The sequence below is a fragment of the Onychomys torridus genome, chromosome 2 (genome assembly GCF_903995425.1).
Source record: "Onychomys torridus chromosome 2, mOncTor1.1, whole genome shotgun sequence".
NCBI classification, from domain to species: Eukaryota; Metazoa; Chordata; class Mammalia; order Rodentia; family Cricetidae; genus Onychomys; species Onychomys torridus.
In genome coordinates this window covers 161,126,820-161,153,073 of record NC_050444.1, presented here as the reverse complement: position 1 = coordinate 161,153,073, position 26,254 = coordinate 161,126,820, and the positions used below count along the sequence as shown (strand labels likewise).

The 26,254-nt window shown below is 46.0% G+C and overlaps 1 protein-coding gene and 1 long non-coding RNA gene across 4 annotated transcripts in view; one reads left to right on the top strand and one right to left on the bottom strand.

The window, feature by feature from the left end:
- Positions 1-20,307, bottom strand: part of LOC118577529 — a 35,847-nt gene extending 15,540 nt beyond the window's left edge. Inside the window, exons 1-3 of one of the 3 annotated variants that reach the window (XR_004944207.1) lie at positions 20,218-20,307; positions 13,762-14,023; positions 6,733-6,803 (exon numbers count right to left, since the gene is read on the bottom strand). This is a non-coding gene — a long non-coding RNA (uncharacterized LOC118577529). The remainder of the gene's footprint in view (positions 1-6,732; positions 6,804-13,761; positions 14,024-20,217) is intronic. The other 2 variants (XR_004944208.1, XR_004944209.1) reach the window with 2 other exon arrangements.
- The window catches only part of Slc25a33 (solute carrier family 25 member 33), a 28,110-nt gene continuing 21,467 nt past the window's right edge, over positions 19,612-26,254 (top strand). The window contains exon 1 of the mRNA XM_036177767.1: positions 19,612-19,892. Coding sequence (XP_036033660.1) covers positions 19,837-19,892 — 56 coding nt within the window. The 5' untranslated portion in view covers positions 19,612-19,836. The remainder of the gene's footprint in view (positions 19,893-26,254) is intronic.

Below are 26,254 nucleotides of genomic sequence, written 5' to 3'. Positions count from 1 at the left end.
ATGGCTCCCTCAGCCTGCTTTCTTATACAGCCCAGGACCACCCACCCACAGTGGGCTGGACCCTCCCACATCAATCAAGAGTCAAGAAAATGCCCCACAGATTCGCCTACCTCACAGACTCACCTACAGGCCATCTGATGGAGGCATTCTCTCAAGTGAGGTTCCTGTTCCCAGATGACTCCAGCTTGTGTCAAGTTGACAAAAAGTCAACCAGCATGGAGACCTTATCTCAAAACAACAGGAAGACAAGAGAGGAAAGAAGAGGAACTGAAAGGAGGGGAGAGAAGAGGTTTTTTATTTACGCGACTGCGGAGGTTGAAGTGTCATTATCTGCAGGCTGGACACCCAGAAAAACTAAAGCTACATTTTCAGTCCAAACCCAAGGGATTGGGCACCAAGAGTCAGTGTTATGGGTCTCAGTTCAGGCCCACAGGCTCCAAATCATGAACTCCAATGCCCTAGGGCAGGTAAAGAAGGACATCCAGGTAGAGGGACGGGGAGGGTCACTCTCCTTTTTCTTTGTGGTCTACTTGGGCCACCAATGGATGGGACAGTGCCAGCATCAGTGAGGACCTGCCTTTTTTTTAATGTGCGTTGACGTTTGGCCTGCATGTACGTCTGTATATCATATGCATTCCTGGTGCCCTCCGAAGCCAGAAGAGGACTTCAGATTCCCTGGAACTAGAGTTACAGACAGTTGTGAGCCACCATGTAGGTGCTGGGAATCAAACCCAGGTCCTCTGAAAGAACAGCAAGAGCTCTTAAGTACTGAGCCATCTCTCTAGCCCCAAGAGTCTAACTTTTGACTCAGGATACCAATTTAAATATTGATGATCTTTTCTAGAAAATCTCCACAGGTACACCCAGAAACTCTATGTTACTAGCTGTCAGGGCATCATCCTTTGACCTAATCAAATTGACACATGAAATCCAATGTCAAAGGGCCCAGGAGTAAAGAACCACTCAGCATCTCTATAACCATCTCCCTTCCACTTTTTAATTTAATTTCTTTTGAGACAGTGTCTCATTATATAGCCCTGACTGGCCTGGAACCTGTTAGGTCTCAAACAGGGACATACCACTAAGGTGCCTATTTAACATACCAAAGTGGATGCTGGCCTCTAGCTTCTCCCAGAATCCCTCAGTCCCGACCTGTCACAGGGCCCTCCAGGCTGTCATACCCCTCTCCCTCCCCTAAACTTCTCCAGCCCAGGGCCTGGGCTGCCCTTCACCCAGATGTCCTTCTCCATATAATCCAACCACTTTGGTTACCTGGTCTCTCTTGGTCTACCTTTATCGTTCTGGCCTCTTGGTTGGGCACTCTCCTCTCTCCTACCCCCTCTCCTTACAGGCTCAGGGTCATGTCCACTCTGGATTCTCCCATATGTCCCTGCCTCTGGCCACACTCTCCTTTTTATTTACAATAAACTTTCTCCTCCACCATAGGAGGAACCATGTGCTTCCTTTTGTTTTTGTTTTTGTTTTGTTTTGTTTTCATTCAGAACCCACTATATAAGCCAGGCCAGCCTCGAACTCACATTGACTGCCTGCCTCTGCTTTTTGAATGGTTGATGGTTTAATCTTGTCGATGCCATTTGCTGTTTGAGCCTGCCTCCTCCTTGATGTGTGGCTGTCAAACCAAGTCTTGGAGAGGTGACGTGTGGCATATGAACTAAGATGTATTCACAACTGGGCTGCTGGATCCCAGGCCTGGGGCACAAAACCCATCCCTCCTCCATATTGACATTGACACCTAGCTGCTCCTCAACTCTCCCCTCCCCTGACTCCCCAGGCTTCAGCCACACTGGTCTGTTTCTGCCCCTTATGCAATCTGAGCTTCCTCCCACTGCAGGGCCTTAGCACTTCCTGTGCCCACTGCTCAGCCTCCCTAGCCTCTTACTTCTCTGCATCCTCCACATCTCAACCTCATGCCAGCTCTGCACCCTCCCCGAAGGGAACTTCAGATGCGTACGATTACCTGCTTACTGCCTTGCTGCACTGAATGCCAGAGGAATTTAATGGGCCTTTATTCCTTTGTTAATGGTTGATTGTAGTGGGTAGCCTTAGATAATTTGCACTGTTATGGATTCTTATATGTTGATTAAAATGTAAATTATTTTTATATTCCTGTTTAAGATAATTTGTATATTGATACAAATACAGAACTATATTTGTTATAATGTACATATATTTCTACTCTTATTTGAAATATTTGTATATTGATACAAATATAAATTTATATCTGTCATACTGTATGTATGTTCTACCTCTGTTTAGGATATTTTGTATATTGATATATATTTAGGATTATTGCACTATACATTCCTACCTCTGTTAAAGATATTTTGTGTATTGTCACAATTTTGAAGTCATCATCCTTTACCGTAAATTCGCTTATAGACTGTTTACCTTGTTTACATGAAGCCTTAGTCCTTAGGTTATTTAGGTAGATAAGACTTATAGATTTATAGTCACCTATGCTTGTCATCTCTACAGTTATGTTAGTTAGGTTATCCAGATTTACAGATACATAGGTCGGATGGACAGGTAATCTTCAAACACTTCATGGACCTGGAAAATATGGCATTTTAATAACTTAGAATTCTGTTGACGTGAGACACAATTGCTCCTGGCAGCACCAATTTGATCCCGAGAGAATGTTGGGCTTCTAAGACATTTCCATTTGGAAGTTTGTCTTCTTGGCACAAAATGGCCTATTGGGCAAAGAACTACCCTTGCCTTAACTGCTGACAGTATGAGTGCTGTCCTTCTGGACAAGCGGGACACAAAGAAAAGTGACTTCTGAACTCTGCCAAGACAGGGTAAGATGGTCTTTCAGAATTCCTGCTTCTAAAAATAGTCTGTCAGATACTCTAGGCCTGTAGCCAATTTAAACGCACCAACAATGCTGAGAAACATTAGGTGACTGTCCAGGCTGCCAGCTGTTTCTGTCTACTCTTGCAAGACTCCCAAAAGTTGCTTGCATCCATCTTCTATTTCTCAGGTACCATTATACTCCTTCTCAGGTCTTTGATGGGATTGAAGACTAGCAGTTATAGTTACAACTTAATATATATATAATATCTTAGATAGAACATATTAAGTATTAGATTCAAGTTCTTTAGGATAGGACACCTTTTGAAATGATCTTTGTAACACGCCATTTACCTACCCTCTAGACTTCTCTGGATTTTAGTATGTGTTTCTTGCTTGATATTGTTCACATTGGTTGTAGTTCCATCTTATCTAGGTCATTATCCCTCATTACTCCTGGACAATATTTGATAACCATTTCTTTGTATATAGTCATGTATTATGTTAGAACCTTCTTATTTAGACAAAAGGGGGAGATGTCGTGGGTAGCCATTCCAGCTTTGATCTGGAAGTTCCAACCCCCATTGAGGCTTCGGTAATTGTCACGCCTACAAGAGAGGACCCTGAAGACCCGAGATCTCGGATGCACCAGCTCTCTTGGTTCCTGGACCCTCCCTGGTCGCTGGAGGTAGACAGAGCAGAGTTCTCCAGAGAACATGGCTGGACTGTGCTACATCTTTCCTAGACCCTGTTACCTATCCCTTCACTTGTAAGTTACCCCACAAAATAAACCTCCCTTTTAACTATGTGGAATGGCCTTAATAATTTCACCAATAGTTGATCTCTATTAGAAATGAGCTCCATGAAGAATAAGGAGTATTTCTTACTCACACTGGAGTCCTGGGCCTGACATTGAGGAAGAATTCAGGTAGAAGCTGTGTGTATTTGTGCATATATGTATGTATGTCGTACATATGTGTGTGTGTGCATATGTGGTGTATGCACACATGCAAGTGTACATGCCTGATCAAGTACATGTGTGGAGGCCAAAGGGAGACTTTGGGTGTCCTACTTTCTCACTCTCTACCTTATTCCCTAGAGTCGGGCTCTCTCACTGAACGGAGCCAGGCTGGTAGTCAGCAAGCCCCAGCAATCCTCCTGCCTCCGAACTCCCACAGCTTTACATAGGCGCTGGGATCTGAACTCAAGTCCTCATGCTTTTACAGCATTCTCGCCCGCTGCTGGCTCTCCATCCTCATTCCCCTCAACCCCCACTTCCCACCCCACCACACACACACACACACACTTTTGCAGTGCTGGAGATAAAACTCACTCAAGGTCTTGCACACGCTCAGTGCATGCTCTCCCACAGAGCTCCACCCCTGCCCTATGGCCTACTTAATTTAGCAAAATGAAAACACACTTCTCCAGTGTCCTTAAGGACTGGTGCTGGAGATATGGTGCCCTGTCCTGGTGGAACCCACAGGTCAGTGGGAGGGGCCTGAAGGCAGAGCCATGAAAGCTGTAGGGAAGGAGTGGGCAGATCCCCAAGGGAGCAGGAGAGGCCACTTCTAACCCTGAAGAGCCAAACCACACAAAGCAGGTCCTGGGGCCTCAATCTATTTTTTTGTAAGTGGTGGGACATCGATAATGTAGCCTCCACTTTATGGGGTGTAGTGAGTAAATTGCAAAGAGAACAGCATGGAACATATGCTCTCTACATGTGACCAGATGCTTGGTCTGACGGGCCTGTCCCCTCCCCTTGCCTGGGTCTGGGGTGGCAGCCTCTTTCACATGGAAGCCTCCTAACCCTGCCCAGCTCACACTGAGGTCATGCCAAGTCTGCAACTGGAGCCAGCTCCTTTGGAAGGACACAAATGTGGGGTCATTTCTGCTAGCTAATGAATTTTTTAAACCTTTGGGATTTACCAACCCTGTGTCTTAATACCTTCTCTCAGAGTGACTGGACCCAGAAAAAAAAATACCCATGGAGGGCTAGGGCTGTAGCTCAGTGGTTGCCTAGCTTGCATGACACCCTGGGTTCCATCCCCAGCACTGTGTAAACTGGGTGGGATGGTGGCAGCCTTGTAATCCCTGCATGGAGAGAGGGAGGCAGAGGAATCAGACATTGAAAATCATCTTCAGCTAAATACTGCATTTGAGGCCTAGCTGAGCTGCACAAGAGCCATCTCAAAACAAACAAGCAAACAAAGAGGTTGCTCATTGAAAAGCGACAGGGTGAGCCTGAGCTGCTCTGCCTCACATACACTACAGGGACTTCTGTGTGAGTCACTGCTGGTGTCACCCATGGGGACTAGGCCTTTCTGCTTTGTGTGCTTGGAGGTGTTGGAACTCTTCAGTTCCTGATCTGCCAGAGGGAACTTGAGTCTCTTAAAATGCTGTCAGGTGCAATTGAGGCACAGCCAGGGAGCAGACAGAGCTTTCCTACCCAGTCACTTACCCCATCGCTGCGCTTCCTTCCTGCTTGCCTCTAGGCGGGTACCTAGCAGAGCGAGAGGACGCTCCCGGATTTCAGCACCAGTGGCTCAGAAAGCCAGCCTACCTTGGTGAATATTAGATTGGCACTTGGGCCAAGCTTCTAGGTCGTCACACATTGAACCCCTAACCATCCTAGCAAGAAAGGCACATCAGCTGATAATAACCAGGTTGTCCTTGTTCTTGTTTCTAGACCTCAACGAGTCCCTCACTCAACTATGTGCCTTTCTAAACTTTAAATTGTTCCCCAAGATTTTCTACCTCAAAGCCATTAACAAAAACACCTGGGGGCTGGAGAGACAACTCAGTGGTTAAGAGCACTGGCTGCTCTTCCAGAGGACCTGGGTTCAATTCCCAGCACCCACATGACAGCTCACAACTGACTCCCATTCCAGGGCATCCTCACACACACATACATACACATAAAATTAAAACAAACAAACAAAAAGCTCCTAACCTTACTAACAATGTACATGTCTAAATTCTTTCTGAGGGTGGTGGTTGAATCATTAATCTGCTCCAGCAGCAATGCCTGGAAAAAGTCAATCACTATTACTGTAAGCACCAGTAACAAAACTGCCCAGAGAGGGGCTAGAGACCCCTTGAGAGTTTTCTCATACAAATCATAGACTGTGAGGGACGTGGTGACCACAAGGGCAATATGCAGAGCTGTGCTCAATAACATCATGAGGTCCTCAGGACACGCAGTCCTCGGGGCTCTGCCTCGCCAAGTTTCACTCAGGTGTGCCTTTGCTGACCGCCTAGTCAAGTTCCAGAAGTTCCAAAGCTGTTTGTTGGTCCCCTCTCATGGCCCCTGACAATGTTCACATGGAAAGCCCAGGCCAGAGGGGTTGTTGCCCTCCTGACTACAGGAACTCTGTGCCCTCCCATCTTGTGTGGACCCAGTGACCAGGCTCCTCATTGGTTCCCATAAGTCATCTGTCGGCTACAGAGGCCGTGGCTACCCCATGCTCAGCTTGTCTCTTGGAGTTTCCCTCAAAACCAGTTTGCTGCCAACCTCTTCCCACCATTTCAGTGCTGTGACCCTGGTCTCAGGCTTACCCCTTCTTGTCTGCACTGCCCCACCCTTCTCTGCCCTAACCTCCAGGTCCTGCCAAATGCCAACAGATTCCTTTCCACGGTGCCACCAAGATGACCCTTTCAGAACTGTTCAGCATTTTCCATTGCTCTTGGGGTAGAACGGTAAGCCCAGGCTCTCTCTTCCTCTCCCTTCCTGTTACTCCCCAGCCTCAGAGGACTCATGACTTTCCAGCCTTCCTCTTCCTGGTTTCAGGTCTTGCCTCCTGATACTCTCTATCCTGAGATTTCCCAACACTTGCTGATCAATCTTCAGGTACCCCTTCTTCAGAGAAGCCCCCTAGTGCCTCCCCAGAGGAATGAGATGACTTGTTCCATCCATACCTTCTAGGGATTTTGCATTTTTTGAGGACCTCCATGAAGCTTGTGCTCTGAAGACGGTGCCAGGGTCAGATCTGAAGCAGAGAAAAGGGCAAATCACTATTCATTGCATGCAGACATGAATAAATGAGTGAGTGAATTCAGAACTGGACTTTTTGAAGGTTTTTCTGAGAGGGCAGAATTTGGAGAGAAAGAGAAATGTGGCTAGACCATTCATGGAGCTGAGCTGGCGATTCCAGCCGAACATCCTCAGGTCAGTGCCACATTCTGAACAAAAACCCAGCACCAGTTCACTAGTTTCACGGGCTCTCTTGTGCTGAGGGTCCTCAAAGGCCTTTCTGCCAATCAATGTTGCCTAAACTGGTGCTGAGAACCAGGGAGCCGGAACTAGGAGACTAATGTAGCTCATATTAATTAGGTCTTTCTCTAGGCAATCCCAATTATCCTATGTAATCCTTATCATGCCCTGGGAGGTAACTGCTGCTATGACCCGCCTCATTATAGCTGGGGAAACCACTGTGCAGCAAGACTCAGCGGTGGGCTCAGCATCCTAGGATGTAAATCCATCTGGCCTGACTCTCCTGAGAGTTGTTCACTCTCCGAATCAGCTCAGCATTACATAACCCCACTCTGCAGACAGAGGCAGCTGGCTTCATTTCTGACTCTGGACAGGACAAGTTACTTAAAATCTCATCTATGCATATGTTTGTGTGAGTATCTTCCCGTGTGGGAGTGCAGCATGTGCACATGTATGCACAAGCCAGAGTGTGACATCTCACCTGTTTTTGTTTTGTTTTGTTTTGTTTGTTTGTTTTAACAGGGTCTCTTACTGAACCTGGAGCTCACTGATCCAGGCTCGATGGCTGATGAGCTCAAGGGACCACCACCCTGTCTCCATCTCCTTGGCACTGGCACCAGAGTTACAGATGCATACTATTGGCCTGGCTTTTATGTGGGTGCTGGGGATCTAAGTCCTCACGCTTGTTCAGCAGGCACTTTAGTAAGCCATCCCCAGAACCTCCTTAATGACAGCTTACAACTGTCTGTAACTCCAAGATCTGACATACTCACACAGACATATATGCAGGAAAAACACCAATGCACATAAAATATAAATAATTTTAAGAGGTTTTTGTTTTGTTTTGTTTTTTGTTTTTGTTTTTGGTTTGGCTTTATAGAAAGGAAAGGTACATGAAGGGCACCATGGAGTCCAGGCTCAAGGACAGGACTAAGAATACAACTCAGTGATAGAGTGCTTACTTAGTGCTGTGGGGTAATGCTCTTGTACACTGTAAATATTTGTCACTCAACTTGGTTTAATAAAATGCTAATTGGCCAGTAGCCAGGCAGGAAGTGTAGATGGGCAACCAGACTAGGAGAATGCTGAGAAGGAGAAGGGTTGAGTCGGGAGTCGCCACTAGACGCAGAGGAAGCAAGATGAGAATGTTGTACTGAGAAAAGGTACCAAGCCATGTGCCTAAACATAGATAAGAATTATGGGTTAATTTAAGTGTAAGAGCTAGTTAGTAATAAGCCTAAACTACCGGCCGAGCATTCATAAGTAATATTAAGCCTCTGAGTCAATTAGTTGGGAAGCAGCTGCTAGGTATTTGGGAACAGGCAGGTGGGAGAGGAACATTCCACCTACAACTTAGCACATGTGAGATTTCAGGGAGAAGAGCAGTTGGAGAGCTGGTGTGCAGGGACAGAGGCTCTGGCTGGTGAGATTGGCAATGGTTGCGGAACTCACGCACCTCTGAGTCTGGCTGTCATGGACACCATCAGTCCCTGGTAGCCATCAGATGAACTGAAACAGTTCCCAAGTGGCTCATCCACAGTTGTAAAACCCCAAAGTCAAAAAAGCTAGAACCTTGCTGGAATCAGTAGCCGACCTGACAGGACCACATCTGGCAGCACACCCCGACCTTTCCTGGACACAAACCATTTAAAGGGTGCTCACAAAGTCCCTGCCTGTGACTATTCAAAACACGCTATACCTGAAAATGGAGTGCCACCCAGAGTCAGATACATCCTATATCGAACTTCTTTAAAATCATTACAACACAGGCCCATGAAACACTCAGGCCTCTGCTCTCAGATATCCCCCCCACTGAGCTATACCCCAACCAAGGCTTTTGGATGAGGGATAGTGTTTATTACACCCTCTGGCCCATGGCTGGTATATAATAGGAGCTCAATAAATGACTGTCCTTTCTTCTTTTAGGATTATGACATCTTCAACATCTTTCTTTACAGTCCAGCCCAGTTTTTGAAACATCAGTTCTTTTTTTAAAATGATTTGTATGTGTGTGTGTGTGTGTGTGTGTGTGTGTGTGTGTGTGTGTGTATGTACATGTGTGTGCATGCTTGCATGTACCTATTAAGAGCAGTGGGATGTCTTTCTGTATGTTGTGAATATGTGAACATGTGTGGCTCCCATTGGATAATAAATAAAGTTGTTTTGGCCTATGGCAAGAAAGCTTACAGCCAGGCAGGAAATCCAAGCAGAGATACAGAGAGAAGAAGGGTGGAGTTGGGAGAGATGTCAGGCCACTGCCAAAGGAGCAACAAGATGCAAGCAGACCAGTAACACCACAGCCATGTGGCAATATGTAGATTAATAGAAATGGGTTAATTTAAGATGAAGGAGTTAGCTAGCCAGAAGCTGAAGCCAGGGGCCATACAGTTTGTAATCAATACAAGCCTCAGTGATATTTTATAAGCGGCTGTGGACCTTAGGGCCCGGTGGGACTGGAGAAATTTCCAGCTAAAATTAAGGCCAGAAGAGGGCATCAGATTCCCTGGAATTGGCTCTTGTGAGCCACCTGATGTAGGTGCTGGGACCTAAACAGGTCCTCAACAAGAGCAGCAATTGCTCTTAACAGCTGAGCTATCTCGCGCTGAAGAGGTGGCTCAGTGGATAAGAGCACTGGCTGTTCCTACAGAGGACCCGGGTTCAATTCTCAGCGCCCACATGGCAACTAGCAGCTGAGTGATCTCTTCAGCCCCTAACAGCCATTCTTATTCGGCCTTCTCAGGCACAGGTGGCTTTTTGTCACAGAGCCTTGTGCTCTGCCACCTCTCAGAAGTTGAGACCAAGATCATAGCAGGAGGGAAGAGAGGAGACATTTTCCTGGCAGCACCTACCCACTGGCCAGTCTACTGACCCTGAGGTGCCACTGAGATGTTAGAGTGACCACCAAGTTTTCAACATCATTCAACATAATTGGAAACACAAGTGCAGGCTTCTTAAATTTGACTTTATTCCAAAGGTGATTTTCTTCTAAGAAACGATCAGGGACACCGTGAGCAGGGACAAGGGACTCTCAGAGAGTCAGGGAAAGCAGGTTCCAACCTGGCAGACAGACTCACAGGCTGCCCTGGCTTTCCTTGCCAAGCAAGGACAATGTTGGTCTTTCATTAACCAGGAAGCATGGCTTGCAAAATCTCCCTAGGACCATGGCTGGGAACCTGGCTCAGGCTGCATCTATTACAAAGGAAGAGAAAGGCGAGGGCAGTGGCCTGGTGTCTGTTGTTTGCCCCCACACCACTGCTTCTACCCTCCCTGCCCAGGATAGAAACAAGTCTCACTGGCTTCCCATCATTTGATTATACATGAAGCCGCCAGAAGCTTCCAGAGAAAGAAAAGAGCCCTACCCTGGCCTCTGGCGCTCATAAGCAGAAATGTTCCTTACTGCTTCCCACAAAGCAATGAAGTCCCAAAGCCACTCTGGTGGCGAGTGGTTGCTGGTACCTGCAGTTTCTGCAGCAAAACAAGAACTAAAGAATTAGAGGCTTGAGAGGCAGCAGCAGGGAAAAGAGACAAGACAGAACCCGCATCGGGTCACCGGAAGCCACTGGCCTTTGGAGGCCTGAGTGGGGAAGGATTTTCTTCTTCCACCTGCCAAGTCAGCGAGGACAAATGATCAATGGGCAACCGGGTACTACATCTCTGAACTTGACATTTGTTCACGCTATCTCTTTATTATGCTAGTGGTTGGACCCATGGCCTTGTGACTACTAAGCATGCACTCTACCACTGAGCTACACCCCTACTCCTGGCAGGCTGGTGGTACATGTAGTTGGCCTTGCTTTTTTTCTACCTAATCAACTTCACTGGGGTGCAACATACATACAATAACATGTATTTACTGTAAAGGGGACTTTGGTGGTGGTGGGACAGGTCTCATATGGCCCAGAATGGCCTCAAACTTGCTATGTAGTGGATCATGACCTTGAACTCTTGATCCTCCTGCCTCTGCTTCCCGAGTGCTGGGATTATAGGCACTGTCGGTACAAGGTCAAAAGGATGACACATGGTGAACAAGGCCTTGGGGAACTGTGAGAGGGGATTCAGGAAAAAGGCAGAGGGCCTTTTATCTCGGGTGCGTTTTGTCTGTTGGGTTGTTCTTGGATGTGATTTTATGCCTCCTGTGACTAACATTTACATTCAACTTATATCCATTCTTGTTGGATGTCTGCACACAGCTCTAGAACCCAGTCCAGTCAGTGTGCCCTGGATCTGGATATGACCCTCTGCCCTCTCCTTGTGCTTCCCGAGACATGATCTATCGTACACGCCGGGCAATTGTGTTTAAATCGCTCTGTCCTGAGAAAGTTCTGGGAAAAGAACTGCTCCGTTAATGTTTGGTATGTGCTTACTAATGTTTATTTACATGTTTTTCTGAACTCAAACAACCTTCCTTGGACCATTGCTTTCTCTGTTACATTCGTGTATAAAAGCACACTGAAACTGAAGTAAGATTGTCTACAGCATTAGACTGTAGTCTGCCTATTCTTTTAGGTCCTCAGATCCCAGGTCCAGCAGACAAGATCTGCACAGGTCGGCTGAAAGGTCTACAGGCATGATTCACCGTTCAGAGCAAATTTAAACCTTATTTTCACTTTGTACAGAGTCTCATGGATCCTAGGTTGGCCCTGAACTCCCTATGTGGCAAAGGATGACTCTGAACTTCTGATCTGTCTCAATCTCAGTACTGGATTAAAGGTATGTGCCACCATGCCCAGCCTCAGAGTAGAACTCCCAATTAATTTTATTCTCATTACATTCTTATACCCATTTATCAGAACGTAGAACATTTTCTTGACCCTAAAAAGTTCCCTCCAGATTCTGCAAAACACTGGACAGTTTTATGTCAACTTGACACCAGCTAAAGTCATCTGTGAGGAGGGAGCCTCAGTTGAGAAACGCCTCTATAAGATCAGGCTGTAAGCAAGTCTGTGGGGCATTTTATTAATTAGTGATAGATGTGGGCGGCCCAGCTCATCGTGGGTGGTGCCATCCCTCTGCTGGTGGTCCTGGGTTCTATAAGAAAGTGATGAGGAGCAAGCCAGTAAGTGGCATCCCTCTGTGGCCTCTGCACCAGCCCCTGCCCCCTGCTTTCTGCACTGCTGGGGTTCCTGTCCTCACTGCTTTCACTGATGAGCTGTTTTGTGGGACCATGAATGAAATAAACCCTTTCCTCCTCAGGCTGCTTTTGGTCCTTGTGTCTCATCACAAGAAGAGTAAGCTAACTAAGACACAGAGTGGGGCCCTTTCTCTTCCCCACCCCAGGAAGCAGGCACTCACTTGTTCAGTGACTGTGGTCACTACTGCCCACTCTAGAATGTCATACAAACAGAACCATGGAGTCTTTCATGGCCGTTTCTTCCTCTCTCCCCCATCTCCCTTTTTCTCTCTCAATGCTATTATAAGTGAGATTTTTTAAATTACATTTATTTGCATGTGTGTGGTCATTTGTGTGCCATGGCACATGATTGGAGGTGAAAAAAAACCAGCTTGCAGAGCCGGCTCTCTCTTCCCACTGTCTGGGCTCTGGATACTGAAGCCAGGTCATCAGACTTGGTGGCAATACCTTTACCTGCTGAGTCATCTTGTTGGCCCTAAACAGGGTTTCTTAAAGCTTCATAAGCCAATCATTTGCAAAATGAAGCTTCTTTTGAATAGAGCCTTTACTTCCTGTGACCTTGCTGAGTTTACCAATTAGTTCTGAGTTGTTACAGAAATTCCTTGCAATTTTGTAACCATGACATCATCTGTGACTAAAGAGACTTTTACCTCTCCCTTGCAAATGTTAACAAACTCAGGCCCATTATACAGAAAGTCAATATCCGAAAATGAATGTTGAGGAAGAGACAGCAGGCCTCACTGAGGATGCTGCTTGTCCAGTCGGAAGCTCCACCTCAGTCCCCTCCCCCCAAACCTTGACCCTCAGAAAGCCTGCCAGTCAGCAGCTCCTCCCCCAGAGCTGCTAAAGACCAAGCCTACAGGGTATTCAAGCTCCTGTCTATAGACCTGCCACATGATTTCACCTCTTCCCCTGAGATCACCTGGGGATGCTTTGCTCAGATTGAACCTGGTCTTATTAATTCGGCTTGATCTGGCTTATTGCATCAGCAGAGAAACCCATTACTATGGATTCAAAATACTTATCACTACTTACCCAGACTAACATCCCCAGACCTCCTTCCAACCTTTGGGAAAGGAGGAGATATTTACATGAGGACCAGGTTAAGAGCCATATAATGAAATATGATCATATCTACCCCATTTCCCACCCCCATGTTCCTTCAACATGCTTTTTCCAGCTTCTTCTCTCTCTCTCACCCATAAGGTGCAGTTGGTGCATATGTGCATGGGTGTGAGGCCATCTACTAGAGCAAGAAAAACCCATCAGTGGCCACATCCTTAGAAATGAATGACTCTTCCTCCTCCAGCAATTATCCACTGCCAATGGCTCCTCAGGAAAGAGTAGGGCCTGGAGATCATCTACCCTGTCTACACCAGGATTCTGGCTAGCTTGACCTTGTGCGGGTCTAGTGTAGCTGCTGTGCGTTCATGATTGCAATAGTCACATCCCGTCCAGAAAACAGTATTTCCCAGCAGTGTTCTCCAGCCACCTCTTCCCGGAGCCTCAGTGGTGGTGGAATTAATAGAGACTTTCCACCAGGGCTGAACTGAGCCTCTCATTCTCTAGAGCAAGACAGTCCGAATACAGAGTGAAGACATACCCTGAGAATAAGAAGAACCGGAATCAAGCAAGATGGAGTCACTGGCAACAATATAGTCTTTGTGCCTTTTGTTTCTTTTGTTACCTTGTTGCACTGTCTAGGACTGCTAACACAGTGATGAAGAAGAGTTGAGAGCTAATGTCTTTGCTGTTGATCTTGGGGATTAGGCAGTCGCTGTTTTCCATTAAGTGGTAGGATTGTTTTCGTTTTGAGAGAGTCTCAGAGAGCTCAGGCTGGCTTTGAATTCCTGATCCTCTTGCCTCTAGAAGTCAGAGAGATCCCAGGTAGGCAGTCAGAAAGGGAAAAGAGGCTCCAGGTGGATTAACACACTTTTCACTTAAATATTCAAGGTGGTTGCTTGAAGACTAAGATTTGATGGGCTTTTTCCTGCCAGGTGGAACTTTTTAGTGGAGCTTTCAAAGAAGGGTGAGGTAGGTTGGTTTCCTGTGTTGAGAACCAATCAGTCAGTTCCTCTTGACCCTCAGTGACATCCCAAACTGGCCACTTCTGAGACAAAAGGGAGCCAATCCCCAAACACAAAAACGTTGTCTCTGAGACAAACTCCAAACCCACTTTAGGTCCTTTCCCACCTGGGAAGCTATTTTTTTTTCCCCAGAGCTGAGGACCAAACCCAGGGCCTTGTGCTTGCTAGGCAAGTACTCTACCACTGAGCTAAATCCCCAGCCCCGGGAAGCTATTTCTTTATGTGCTTTACTCTCTGTGTGTTTCTGCTTTTAATAAAACTTGGCTGAGGGAGCTAGAGAGATGGCTCATTGGTTAAGAGCACTGGCTGTTCTTGCAGAGGACCAGCATTCACTTCCCAGCATCCATATGGCAGCTCACAACCTTGTACAGGGGGTCTAATGCTCAAATCTGGCCTCCAAGGACACCAGGCCCACAGGTAGTTCACAGTCACACATGCAGGCAGAACACCCAAGCACATAAAATAAAAAAAATTTTTTTTAAATGGCTGTGGTGAGACCTTGCTTTTCCTGCTTTTTTATTCTTTAAATAGGCAGAGGAAATAATAGGTTTCTACAACTCTATACGACTCACCATGACAGCACACAAGGACTAGAATTACAGGTGTGTACTGCCACGCCTGGCTTAGACACCATTTATCAGCGAGAAGATTGCTGAGGGCTTTTACCCTGAATAGTGTGCACGTTTGCCAAACACGTTTTCTATGCTTATTGACACCCTGGTTCCCCCTCCCCACCTACTTTTGTTCTGTTAACCTGCTGACAACATGGTTTCCTCACCCACCCACCCACCCTGCTGAAGTATATTATTGTTGTTCCAGTGGTAAACCCACTTAACATTACTAGATCATGAGTCATTTGGTCATATTTTATCCTTTTTCTGTAATTACTGAACTTGATTATGTTTTCTTTTTCTTGAGACAAAGTTTCATATAGCCCAGGCTAGCCTAGAACTCACTATGAAGCAAAGGATAACAAGAACTTCTCATCCTTCTGTCTCTGCCTCTTGAATGCTGTGCTCATGACCTGCTGTGGAATAATCCTTTTGTACAATGAAGATGCGTTACTCTCATTGTTAATAAAGAGCTGACTGGCCAATAGCTAGGCAGAAAGAGGTTAGGCAGGAGAGCCAAACTGAGAGAACACTGGGAAGAAGGAGGGCAGAGTTGCCAGCCAGATGCAGAGGAAGCAGGGATGAACATGCCATGCTGAAAAAAGGTACTGCCCTGTGGTAAAGCATAGATCAGAATACAAGTTAATTTAAGTTGTAAGAGCTAGCTAGTAATGAGCCTAAACTATCAGCTGAGCATTTATGATTAATAAGTCTCTGTGTGGTTATTTGGGGGAGCCATGGGTCCAGATGAAAAACTCCGCATACAATGCCCAGTTTATTTGTTTGTTTGTTTGTTTGTTTAGATGTATGTGTATGTTTTGCCTGCATGTATGTCTGTGTACCACTGTGTGCCTGGTGCCCTTGAAGGCCAGAAGAGATCGTTGAATCCCCTGGAACTGGAGGTACAGTCAATTGTAAATAAACTGCCATGTGAGTGCTGGGAAACAAACCCTGATCCTCTGGAAGAGCAGCCAGTGCTCTTAACTGATGAGCCATCTCTCCAGCTTCCCATGCCCAGTTTTTATGGATATGATACATAAGGCTTTGTGCAAGCACACTACCAACTGACCTAAAGTGTGCGTGTTTCATAAAGGATGTATATCCATTTCAGTTTCTGCTGTACCCTAGAACCTAGAATACTGCTTTAAACAGGATAAAGTCTCATTAAATGTGCTAAACAAATGGAACCAATAGCTTCCTCCACGTGGGACTGCCGAGCCAAAGAACTTATTTACATATGTCAACAGCAATTTCCAGACTTCCTTCTGAAAATGCTGCACTGGTCTTCCTTCCCAGCAAGAGATACACCAGGGAGTAAAGGCTAGTGTAGTTCAGGATTTACATGCTGTAGCCCTCGGTACAGATGCTGTAGTCAAACCCTTTCAGTGGGTGGGGAACAGGAGCAAAAGGCATTAATAGAGAAGCTTTCCAAAGAGGCCGATCTCTGAGCAGGAGATCCACTGCAAGAAGGAAGGAGGGGGGTATTCTTGGGCCAGAAGGAACCTGGGCAGTGGAGGAAGGGTGACATCTTGGCATCAGAAGCAGCACGATTCAAAGGCACAGAGGCATGACAAATCATTACATCAGTTGCCAACTTAGCTGTCGACCTTGAGCAGATCTGTCCTGCTTGTCCGTAAAGAGGGAACAAAACAACAGGACTGCCAACAACATGGGTTTGCAGGGAGATAATGTATGTGTAAGACCTTGGGGAAATTCTCACAGGAGAGATGCATCGCTGCTGAGAAGATGGGAGTCTCAGCTGCGTGTCCAGCCCAGCACTGCACTGCCAGGCCTGAGGAGAAGAAGCCAGGAGACTGGCTCTGCTTGGGAGTCAGAGCCTGGCTATCAGCCTCACACAGCAGCCCGGGAAAGGGGTAGGCTCCAAGGGTGGCACCTCCTCTGATTTAGGGTGGGGCATGGTGGCGCTTGGGAAGCTGAGGCAGGCAGGCTGTGAGTTCAAGGTTAGTTTGGTCTACATAAAGAGTTCCAGGTTGACCAGTGCTACATAGTGAGACAAACAAACAAACAAACAAAACTCAGAGTTCTGCCTAGAGAGGGGCAGTTCCCTTCTGGTTAACAGCCTGGCAGCTCTCTGCTTAAGTTCTCCCTACCCTACAAACCACCTTCAGCTGGGGCTGGAGAGAGGCTCAGCCATCTTGGCGAGGACTTCGGTTATCTTCCCAGCACCAACTTGGTGGCTCACTACCATCTGTAACTCCAGTTCCAGGGGATCTAACTCCCTCTTCTGGCCCCTTTGGGCACCAGACATATATGTGGCATACATACATGCAGGCAAAAACACTTATACACATAAATGTTTTTTATTAAAACTTTAAAAATCAACTTTAGCTAAGACAAGCTCTCACTTCCTAAGCAACTAAAGCAAAGAATTTGGTAGATACAGGAAGCATGAAAAATCTTACCTTTTTCTTTCCTTTCTCCAATATTAGAACACAGCTGGTATGCACCCACACACACACCAAGAGCTCTACCACTGAACTATATTCCCAAACTTGGAGCGCTCCCATGCCCCTGCTCTGCCTGGCAGCAATGGCTTTAATATAGAGCAATCACTGTGTTTGTATTTGAGATGACTGAGCCTAGCAGTTGTTTCTAAGCAGTGCCCACTATCAAATACAGATTGGCTGTGTTTGCTCACAACTCACCTCCTACTCCAGTTGTCCTGTGTGTACACAGGACGTCTAGCAGCTTGCTCTGCTAAAGGTGGTGCTTTTCATCAGGTCTGGGAAATGGAATACAAAGGGTTGGTGTGTTCCGCCTCCAGACACTCTGGAGGGTAAAGGGACAAAGGAGTGGCCTGTGCAGAACAGGTGGCTTTTAGCTAGCTGCAAAGTAGGAGAGACAAACACAGACTTGGAATCCGTGATCAGGGAGGGGCAGAGAGAAAGGAAAGAGACGGTCCCAGGGACTGTAGGAGCTAGAAGTATCGGATGGGGGGGGGGGAGAAGGGAGGAGAGGAGGAGGGGAGGAGGGGAGATGGGGAGGGAGGGAGGGGGAGGTAAGGAGGGGGAGAGAGTGAGGGAGGGAGAAAGGGAGGGAAAGAGAGGGGGAAGGAGGGAGGGAGAGAGGGAGGGAGGGGATAAGAGTCAGTTTGGAAGCAGGAATTTATGGCCTTGGTGCCTGCACAAGAATAGAGTGATCAGTTCAACCTAGGCCGTTTGTTTATTAGTTTCTTGGGCAATGTTGGGTGGCAGGAACCGTGACAGCCATGAAGTCTAGAAATAAGGTCCCGGCTCCCCTGAAGCTCACATTCCAGGATGGTTAGAACAGTTTGAACAAAACGACAAAGTAAGTGAGGAAAGTCACTGGAGTCATGTGATCAGGGTGCTGCCAGGGTAACCAGGCAAGGCCCAGCCAGAGCCAGGCCTGGAGGTAAGAAGATGCCAGCCTCAGTGTGGCAGTGGTCCAAGACATTTAAGCAGAGAAGCAGTTGGGTATCTAAGTCTGCATATCAGAACACACAGTACCAAATTCACACTGAAAAATACATACCAAATATAATGCTATTTATAGAAAGATCAAGAACACACAAAATACTAAGGGTGTGCTAGAGGAGGGCAGGCCCTTTAGATCCAGTGGTTTGTTTCTCTTAAGCTCAGAGCTGTGAGACACAACATGTAATCTATATCCTCTTTTGCATATGGAAATATTACAAAATTAAATTCTTAAAAAGATCCAGTGGGCTGAGGAGGTGGCTCAGGGTAAGTACTTGCAGCCAAGTCTGATGACCTCAGTTCAACTCCTGGGAGCCACATGATAGAAGGCAAGAACTGACTCCTGCAAGCTGTTCTTTGGCCTCCACACGTGCAGGGTGGCATGTGTGGGCCCCCAACACCCCCAACACACACAGACTGCTGGGTATGGTAGGTAGTGCAAACCTTTTGTTTTGTGTTGTTCTTTGAGACAGGGTTTCTCTGTGTAGCCCCGACTGTCCTGGAACTTGCTCTGTAGAACAGTCTGGTCTCGAACTCACAGAGATGCACCTGCCTCTGCCTCCTGAGAGCTGGGATTAAAGATGTGTTGCACCACTGCCTGGCAGTAGTGCATACCTTTAATCTCAGCACTAGAGAGACAGAGATAGGCGGTTCAATGTGACTCCGAGGTCAGCTTGATCTACATAGAAAGTTCCAGGCTAACCAGAGCTGCATAGTCAGACCATGTCTTAAAACAACAACAACAGTAAAACAAATATATGTCTGGCCTGGTGGCACACAGTTTTAACTGCAGTACTCAGGAGGCAGAGGCAGGCAGATCAAATATGAGTTTGAGGCTAGCCTGGTCTACATGGCAATTCCAGGCTATTCAGGGCTACACAGTAAGACTATCTCAAAATAAAATCACACACACATAAACTTCTCTTTTTCTTTCTTCCTTCCTTTCTTTCTTTCCTTCCTTTTTTCCTTCCTTCCTTCCTTCCTTCCTTCCTTCCTTCCTTCCTTCCTTCCTTCCTTCCTTCCTTCCTTCCTTCCTTCCTTCCTTCCTTCCTCTCTCTCTCTCCCTCCTTTTCTTTATTTTTTAATTTATTTTATTTTTTTAAGGCGAGGCCCTGACACTACAAGGATTTCAAGCCCTCCACTCGCCAGTCTGGCTAGCCTAGCAGGGCCAGCCTCCCGGGACTGGCCCCGCCCCGCGTCTGCGCGATCGTCACGCCCACACCCACCTGTCGTCCAATAGGCACACGAGATCCGGGCCCACACCCCCCGCTTCACCCTGCCCCGTGATGTCACGGCCCAGCCTCCGCCACGTGACGGCCGCGCGCCCGGCTCTGGCTAGCGGCTGGAAAGCGCCGCAGAGGCCGCTGACTGGCCGGCCGCCACGCCGCCGAGGGAGCCGGGCGCCAGGGCCTCCCTCGCGCATGGGAGCGTCGGCGGCTGCCTGAGGGAGGCAGCGAGGCCAGCGGAGCCCAAGACCTCGCGCGTCCCTCGAGCGGCTGCGGCGGGCCGCGGAGCCGGCGCGGCCATGGCGACGGGCGCTCAGCAGAAGGAGAACACGCTGCTTCATCTCTTCGCCGGCGGGTGAGCCTCGGGCCCGAGCCGTGCTCTCCTCCGCCCCGGCGTGCCGCGTTCCCCGCCCGCCGCGGACTGGGGTGAAACGAGGGCGGGCGGCCCGGGAGGGTTGGGGCTTCGGCGTCCCCACGGCCGCCGCCGCCGCCGCCGCGGCTACCAGCGCGGCTCTCCACCCGGCGCGTCCGCGTTCCCATCCCCCCACCCACCGACCGCCCCTCGCGTACTCCTTTTGAACAATTCCCGGCTGGTGTGACTGTCACCAGGGGCGATCGCGTCGAGCCCCTGTGGCTCCAGCCCCCTGCTTCTTCTCCCTGGCTACGCTGTAGTCACTCACCGCTGCAGAGGTACGGATGCTGGAGATCCTGGGGTAGCGCAGGAGGTACTGCGCACGGGCAGAGGGCTGCTAGCAGGTGTCGCACAGCAGCCGTGGCCTGCGGAGTGCGGGGGGGGACGGATGCTGGCCTGCACCACGTGGGAGGGAAAATGGGGACCTCGGAAGGCAAGTCTGCTAGTCGATCCTTAAGCACCTTCAGTGGTTTTCAGTGTAGGGATACATGGTATGAGGTTACGAATAGGAGTTGAACTAACCCCCTAAAAACCCCAGAAGTTGAATTTTTTTAAAAGAAATATTCGGTGTTTTTTTTTTTCCTGTTGTCATAGCTGCTAGCGGCACGGCATCCTTTTGGTGCTAGTGTTTTGTTTTGTTTTTTGAGACAAGTTCTCATGTTTTGTAGCTGAGGATGATTCTAAACTTCTGGTCCTCCTGCCTCCTCCATCACGAGAGACGTTAGGGTTAGCGGTGTGGACCACTGGGCCTGGATTTTATGTGCTGCTAGGTATGAAATCCAGAGCTTTGCGCATGCTAGGCAGACTACCTATGGAGTTACGTTCCCTAGCCCTGGGGTCTTGAGGAGCTCCTTGACTTAGCACAATTTAAGTGTAGAGTGTTTTCATCTTGACTGGAGTACTCCAGCTGTGGCCTGGACTATTTACTACCTAAACGGTTCCTTATGCTAAACAAGTGATGAAGAATTACCCAGAAAATAATCTTGATGAAAGTTTCTGATATCTTTGTGCTTTTACTCATGACAGGCAGTTACCTTCTCCAGACAAATAGCTTTGATCGTTGTGCTTAGACAAGAAGAGTTTCTTACTCATTTAATTTCTGTCCTTCCATCCGTGCCTTCATTGACACTCCCTTTGAGAGTGACACTCAGAAGGCACCTTAGTAGACTACTCCTTATAAATTTGTCAAGCCTGGGAATTTAAAATGCTTTCAGCATCTTTTTAAAGCCAGGAGAATTTTTTTTAAATAAGTTTATAATCAGCGGGGTTTTTTTACATGCTCTTTTTACTGAGGTGGTCTCTTACACTGTATGTGTTCACGCTCTTAAGTGGAGGAGTTCTGGAGTGGCCTGTATTGATGGCCTTGTCTGGATGGATCTCCCTGTAAACACTTGACAGTGCCCTCTGGCTGCCAACCTCTTCCGTCCTGATGGAGACTACTGCAGTGGGCAGTGCAGCTTCCAGGACTGAGTTTATTAGGGCCGTACCCGAAGCCATGGTGCTTCCTTCATTAGCAGTCTGCTGTGCTTGCAGAGAAGAAACGAACCTTCAAAAGGATGTTTTCAGAGTACTAATTGGATTTTAGCCTAAAATACGTCTGTCGCTTTTAAGGTAGAGCATGAAAGGAGTTGAATATACTAAACAGGGCACAGGCTATAGTTAAAAGTTGTCAGTCAGGGTCCTTGTAACATTTTCCTCTGTTGCTAAGCTGGCCTCTTTCCAGGGAGCTAAGTTCAATGCCTTTGAGAAGTCAGAGGTCTTGCTTTTAAAAATCTGTTGTGTTTCCCTTGTCTGTTGGATAGTCATTGGAGGCTATATTCTCAAACATTTAATGCTATCCCAAATTAATAACAGTACAAACCTTTTTTTTTTTTTTTTTTTTGAGACAAGGTCTAGAACTCAGAGATGTTCTGTCTGTACTTGTGCCTCACAAGCATGGAATTAAAGATGTGTACCACCAGGTCCTGGTGATATATAAAGATTTTTACTCACTATAACAGGTTTATCAATTAATCTAACCAGTGAAAACTGATTTTAGATCCTGGAAAAATAAAGACTGCACCAAAAAAGTTCATAGTCTTTAATTTTTTTTTTCTTGAAGAGCCAAGTTTCTAGATTATTTCCAAAGGTTATTGCCAAAGGAGAAAGTACTGTATTAACATATAATAGTATAGCTATTGCTCTTTGAGAAGAAAGCAGAAAGAAAGACCACCTCAGACCAACATCTAGAAAATAAGCAGTTTGGAAAAAGTCCCAGTGTGTTTCATACTCACTTTATAAATAGGATTGTGTTCTTTATATTTGTTTATTTTGTGTGGGCAGGTTTAGAATTCGCTGTACAGTCCAGGGTAGCCTCAAACTCCTGCCATCCTGCCTCAGCCTTCCAAACACTAGGTTTACAAGCATGAACAGTGATGCCTGTCTAGCTTAAGCCCCTGTTCTTCACTTTGCTTTCTTAATGGTAAAGTGAATGGTCATGGTAGTGTTTTTTGAGTATAGTTTATTCTTAGTGAATCTGTGTTTAATATTCACTGCCAGACTGTGGAGAGAACAATGAAGGCAAATTCAGTTTCTAAGGCCTACAAGTGCAGATCAGTGAAGATGTCGGCATAATTTATAGCAAGCTCCTAAATACACTGATATCTATTTTTTACTTTTTGTTCCTTCTCATCCATTATAAATCATATCCTTACCTGTGGACAAGATCTATTTCCTTTTAATAAATTAGTGGAAATACAGCTGCTGAGTCAAAAGATTTTTAGATTTTATTTTATGTGTATGAGTATTTTGTCTACATGTAGATCTGTGTATCACATGTATGCCCTATGCCAATCAGGGGCTAGAAGAGGGCGGGCGTCCTGTAACTGGGGTTACAGATGGTTATGAGCCATCATGTGGGTGCTGGTAGTTTAACATGGATTCTCTGGAAGAATGATAAGTAGTCTTAACCACAGAGCCATTTCTCCAGCCCCAAACTAAAACATTTTTAAGGCATTTGGTCTCAGCATTTTCAGTTTGCCTCTTAGTGTGTGTTGCTTCCGCATGAATGAGGTTCATTCTTGGTGTTAAGAGTATCTCTAAGTATAAACAGAGGCAGAGTTTCTATCCCAACAGCCCAGTCCCAAATAAACACATAAAAGCTTATATTAATTACACAACGCTCAGCCAGTAGCTCAGGCTTATTATTAACTATCTCCTACTTTTAAATTAACCCATTTCTATTAATCTGTGTATTGCCATGTGGCCTGTGGCTTTACTGGTCTTCTGGCGTCTTACTTCTTGGGCAGCTGGCTCATATCTCTCCTGACTCCACTCTTCTTCTTCATCCCAGTCCTCAGTTTGAATGTCCCGCCTTTTTTTTTTTTTTTTTTGAGCCGAGGATTGCGCTTGCTCTACCACTGAGCTAAATCCCCAACCCCTGTCCCGCCTAATTTTATCCTGCCTTGCTATAGGCCAAACAGCTTTATTATTAACCAGTGAGAGTAATAGGTATTCACAGCATACAGAAGGATCATCCCACAGCATGTAGGGTCTCTGCTTTCCTCCCTCAGTATTATTAAAGCAAGAGAGTACTCAGACATTACTCAGAACACCCACAGCCTACATTCCTTTCTGTGACTTAACCCATCTCATCAAGAAAAAGGCCAGAGTACTCACTCTCAAGTGGCCCTTCCTTGTAAGACCTGATTTTTGCCTTCAAGGACTTCAGGGACCTATGCCTTAGTGTTAGTGACATCCTTTGCCTGCCATGCTACTTCTGAGGTGGTGATTAGATCTGCTTGGTACAGCTTGATTAAGCTGTGGTAGATTTAGATTGACAATCTGAATTAGATGCTTTCAGTATTTTTTGGTAGAATGTGTATTTAGTGTGACTGTGGCCCCAGGTTCTTGGTTTAATCCCCAGCATGCTCCAAAGAAAATATTTTAATGGAATGTGGTAGATCTTCTGGCCCATAGATAGTTTCAGAATGTACTGTCTTCCCACAGATCATTGGCAGTGGCTGACAGGTATACTCTGGCACTCTACCAACTTGATTACTTTGAAGCATTACAGAGATGGCTGTTCCATTATCTAAGGATACAGTGTAGAGACTATTCAGAACTCACCTGCGGTCTGAGGCTTAGGGTGAAGCATTGCTAGCATACAAGTCCTCAGTGGACCCACTGAACTATATAAAGCAAACAACAGCACATGCTTATAGGAATTTTGATTAAACAAATATAATGAATAATACTTTTTATCAGACTGCATATACTATTATGAATATAAATTGACTTTAATTTCATCTACTGTATTTGTATACATGAAAAGATTTTGAGGCATTTGTTTGCTTGTTTGTTTGTTTTGATGGGGAATGCCCCATAGAATGGAAGTTTCTTGAAGGTAGGTACCATAAGCTTTCTTTACTAGACCATTCATTCCACATGTGGTGCAAGGCAGGTTACAACCGACAGTTAGTATTAAACAATTGACTAACTTAACTCAGTTGTAGTTTGATGTGGTCTGAATTGTCCTAAATAAAGAGAAACTGTACTTTATTGCTGAGTTACTCATTAATATTTGCTGAAACTATGTTGGTTCAAGGTAATGTTAATTTAGATTTCTCTTATTTGTGAAGGATATGATTCTTCTTCATTTGGGATGCTTTTTCCTCCCTTAAGATTTATTTATTTTTATCTTATGTGTATGAGTGTTTTGCTTGCCTGTCTGTATGTATGTGCACCATGTGTATACATGGTGCCCATTGAGGCACAAAAGGATATTGTATCCCCTGGAACAGGAGTTATATAAATAGGAGCCACCGTGTGGGTGCTGGGGACTGAGCCTGGGTCCTCTGCAAGAACAAGCAGCACTCTTAACTACTGAGCCATCTCTCCAACCTTAGGGGTGCTATTTAAATTTTTCTTTCCTAATGAAATGGAATAAAGGATGTATCATCTAAAAGAAAATCAGCAACATCCAAAATTGTTTTTTGCCTTAATGAAATAATATACAATTTACATAATTGACATCTCATAAGCCTTATGTCATATATTCAAATAAACTTTCCAGAATATTACAGTGTATGCCAAAAGCAACTAATGTATTTCGAATAGTGAATACAGAAGTAACAGAAAAGAGGAAAAATTATTGAATTGCCAAAGATTTGGAGGCTTGCAAAGCTCCTGTTGGTATTATTTGTTGGTAGATCTCATTTTGCACCTAGGTATAGTCCATGAGCAGGGGAACTAGCTTAACACTAGTTGGGTAGTGATTTTTTTTTCTTTTTCTTTCTTTCTCTCTTTTTTTTTTTTTTTTTTTGGAGCTGAGGATTGAACCCAGGGCCTTGTGCTTGCTAGGCAAGCGCTCTACCACTGAGCTAAATTCCCAACCCATGATTTTTATAATAAATAGCACATTAGGACCGGAGAGATGGCTCAGTGGGCAAGGGCTTCCCACCAAGCCTGGCAACTTGAGTTCAATCCTGGAGCCCCACATGGCAGAAGGAGAGACCTGTGAGTTGTCCTCTGACTTCCACACATGCACACCAACACACCCACCCACCCCACTAAGTAAATGAGTGTCATAAATGTTTATGGGCCAGCGAATTGGCTGTGATGGAAAAGGCACTTGACACAAACCTGACAAGCTCTGTCAGTATCTGGGAGCCATAGGGTGGAAGGAGAGATCCAACTGATCACCACATGAGCACTGTAGTGTGCATGCACACACAATAAATAAATGTAATATTTTAAAAGTAAAAACTTTTTTTTTTGTAAAAAACACATTGGCCTTGTGTTAGTGCCTAAGGTGAATGAGTATATGCTCAGGAAACAGCATATTTTACTGGAAACATGTTTAATTTTTTTCTGATAATTTGAAATTCTGAGGTGAAAGGTAATTTACGTGCATAATTTAAAATTTAAGAAGAGCGGAAAAGTCCAGTGTATATTTTGTAATAGTTGTTCTATCCGAAGCTGGAGGAGAGGTGCCTAACCCTGGGGAAATGAGGCAAGGGCCGTGTGGATATAAAAAGGTAAAGGTTAAAATGTGCCTTTGTGCAATAAGTGCTACTTCAGCTCTGAAAAGGAGAGTGGGAGCCAGCAGAGGATGCCTACAAGCACATTTTTATATAAAAGGGAACAGGTAGGGGCTGGAGAGATGGCCCAGAGGTTAAGAGCACTGCTTGCTCTTCCAGAGGTCCTGAGTTCAATTCCCAGCAACCACATGGTGGCTCACAACCACCTGTAATGAGATCTGGTACCCTCTTCTGGCCTGTAGGGATATGTGCAGATAGAACACTGTATACATAATAAATAAATAT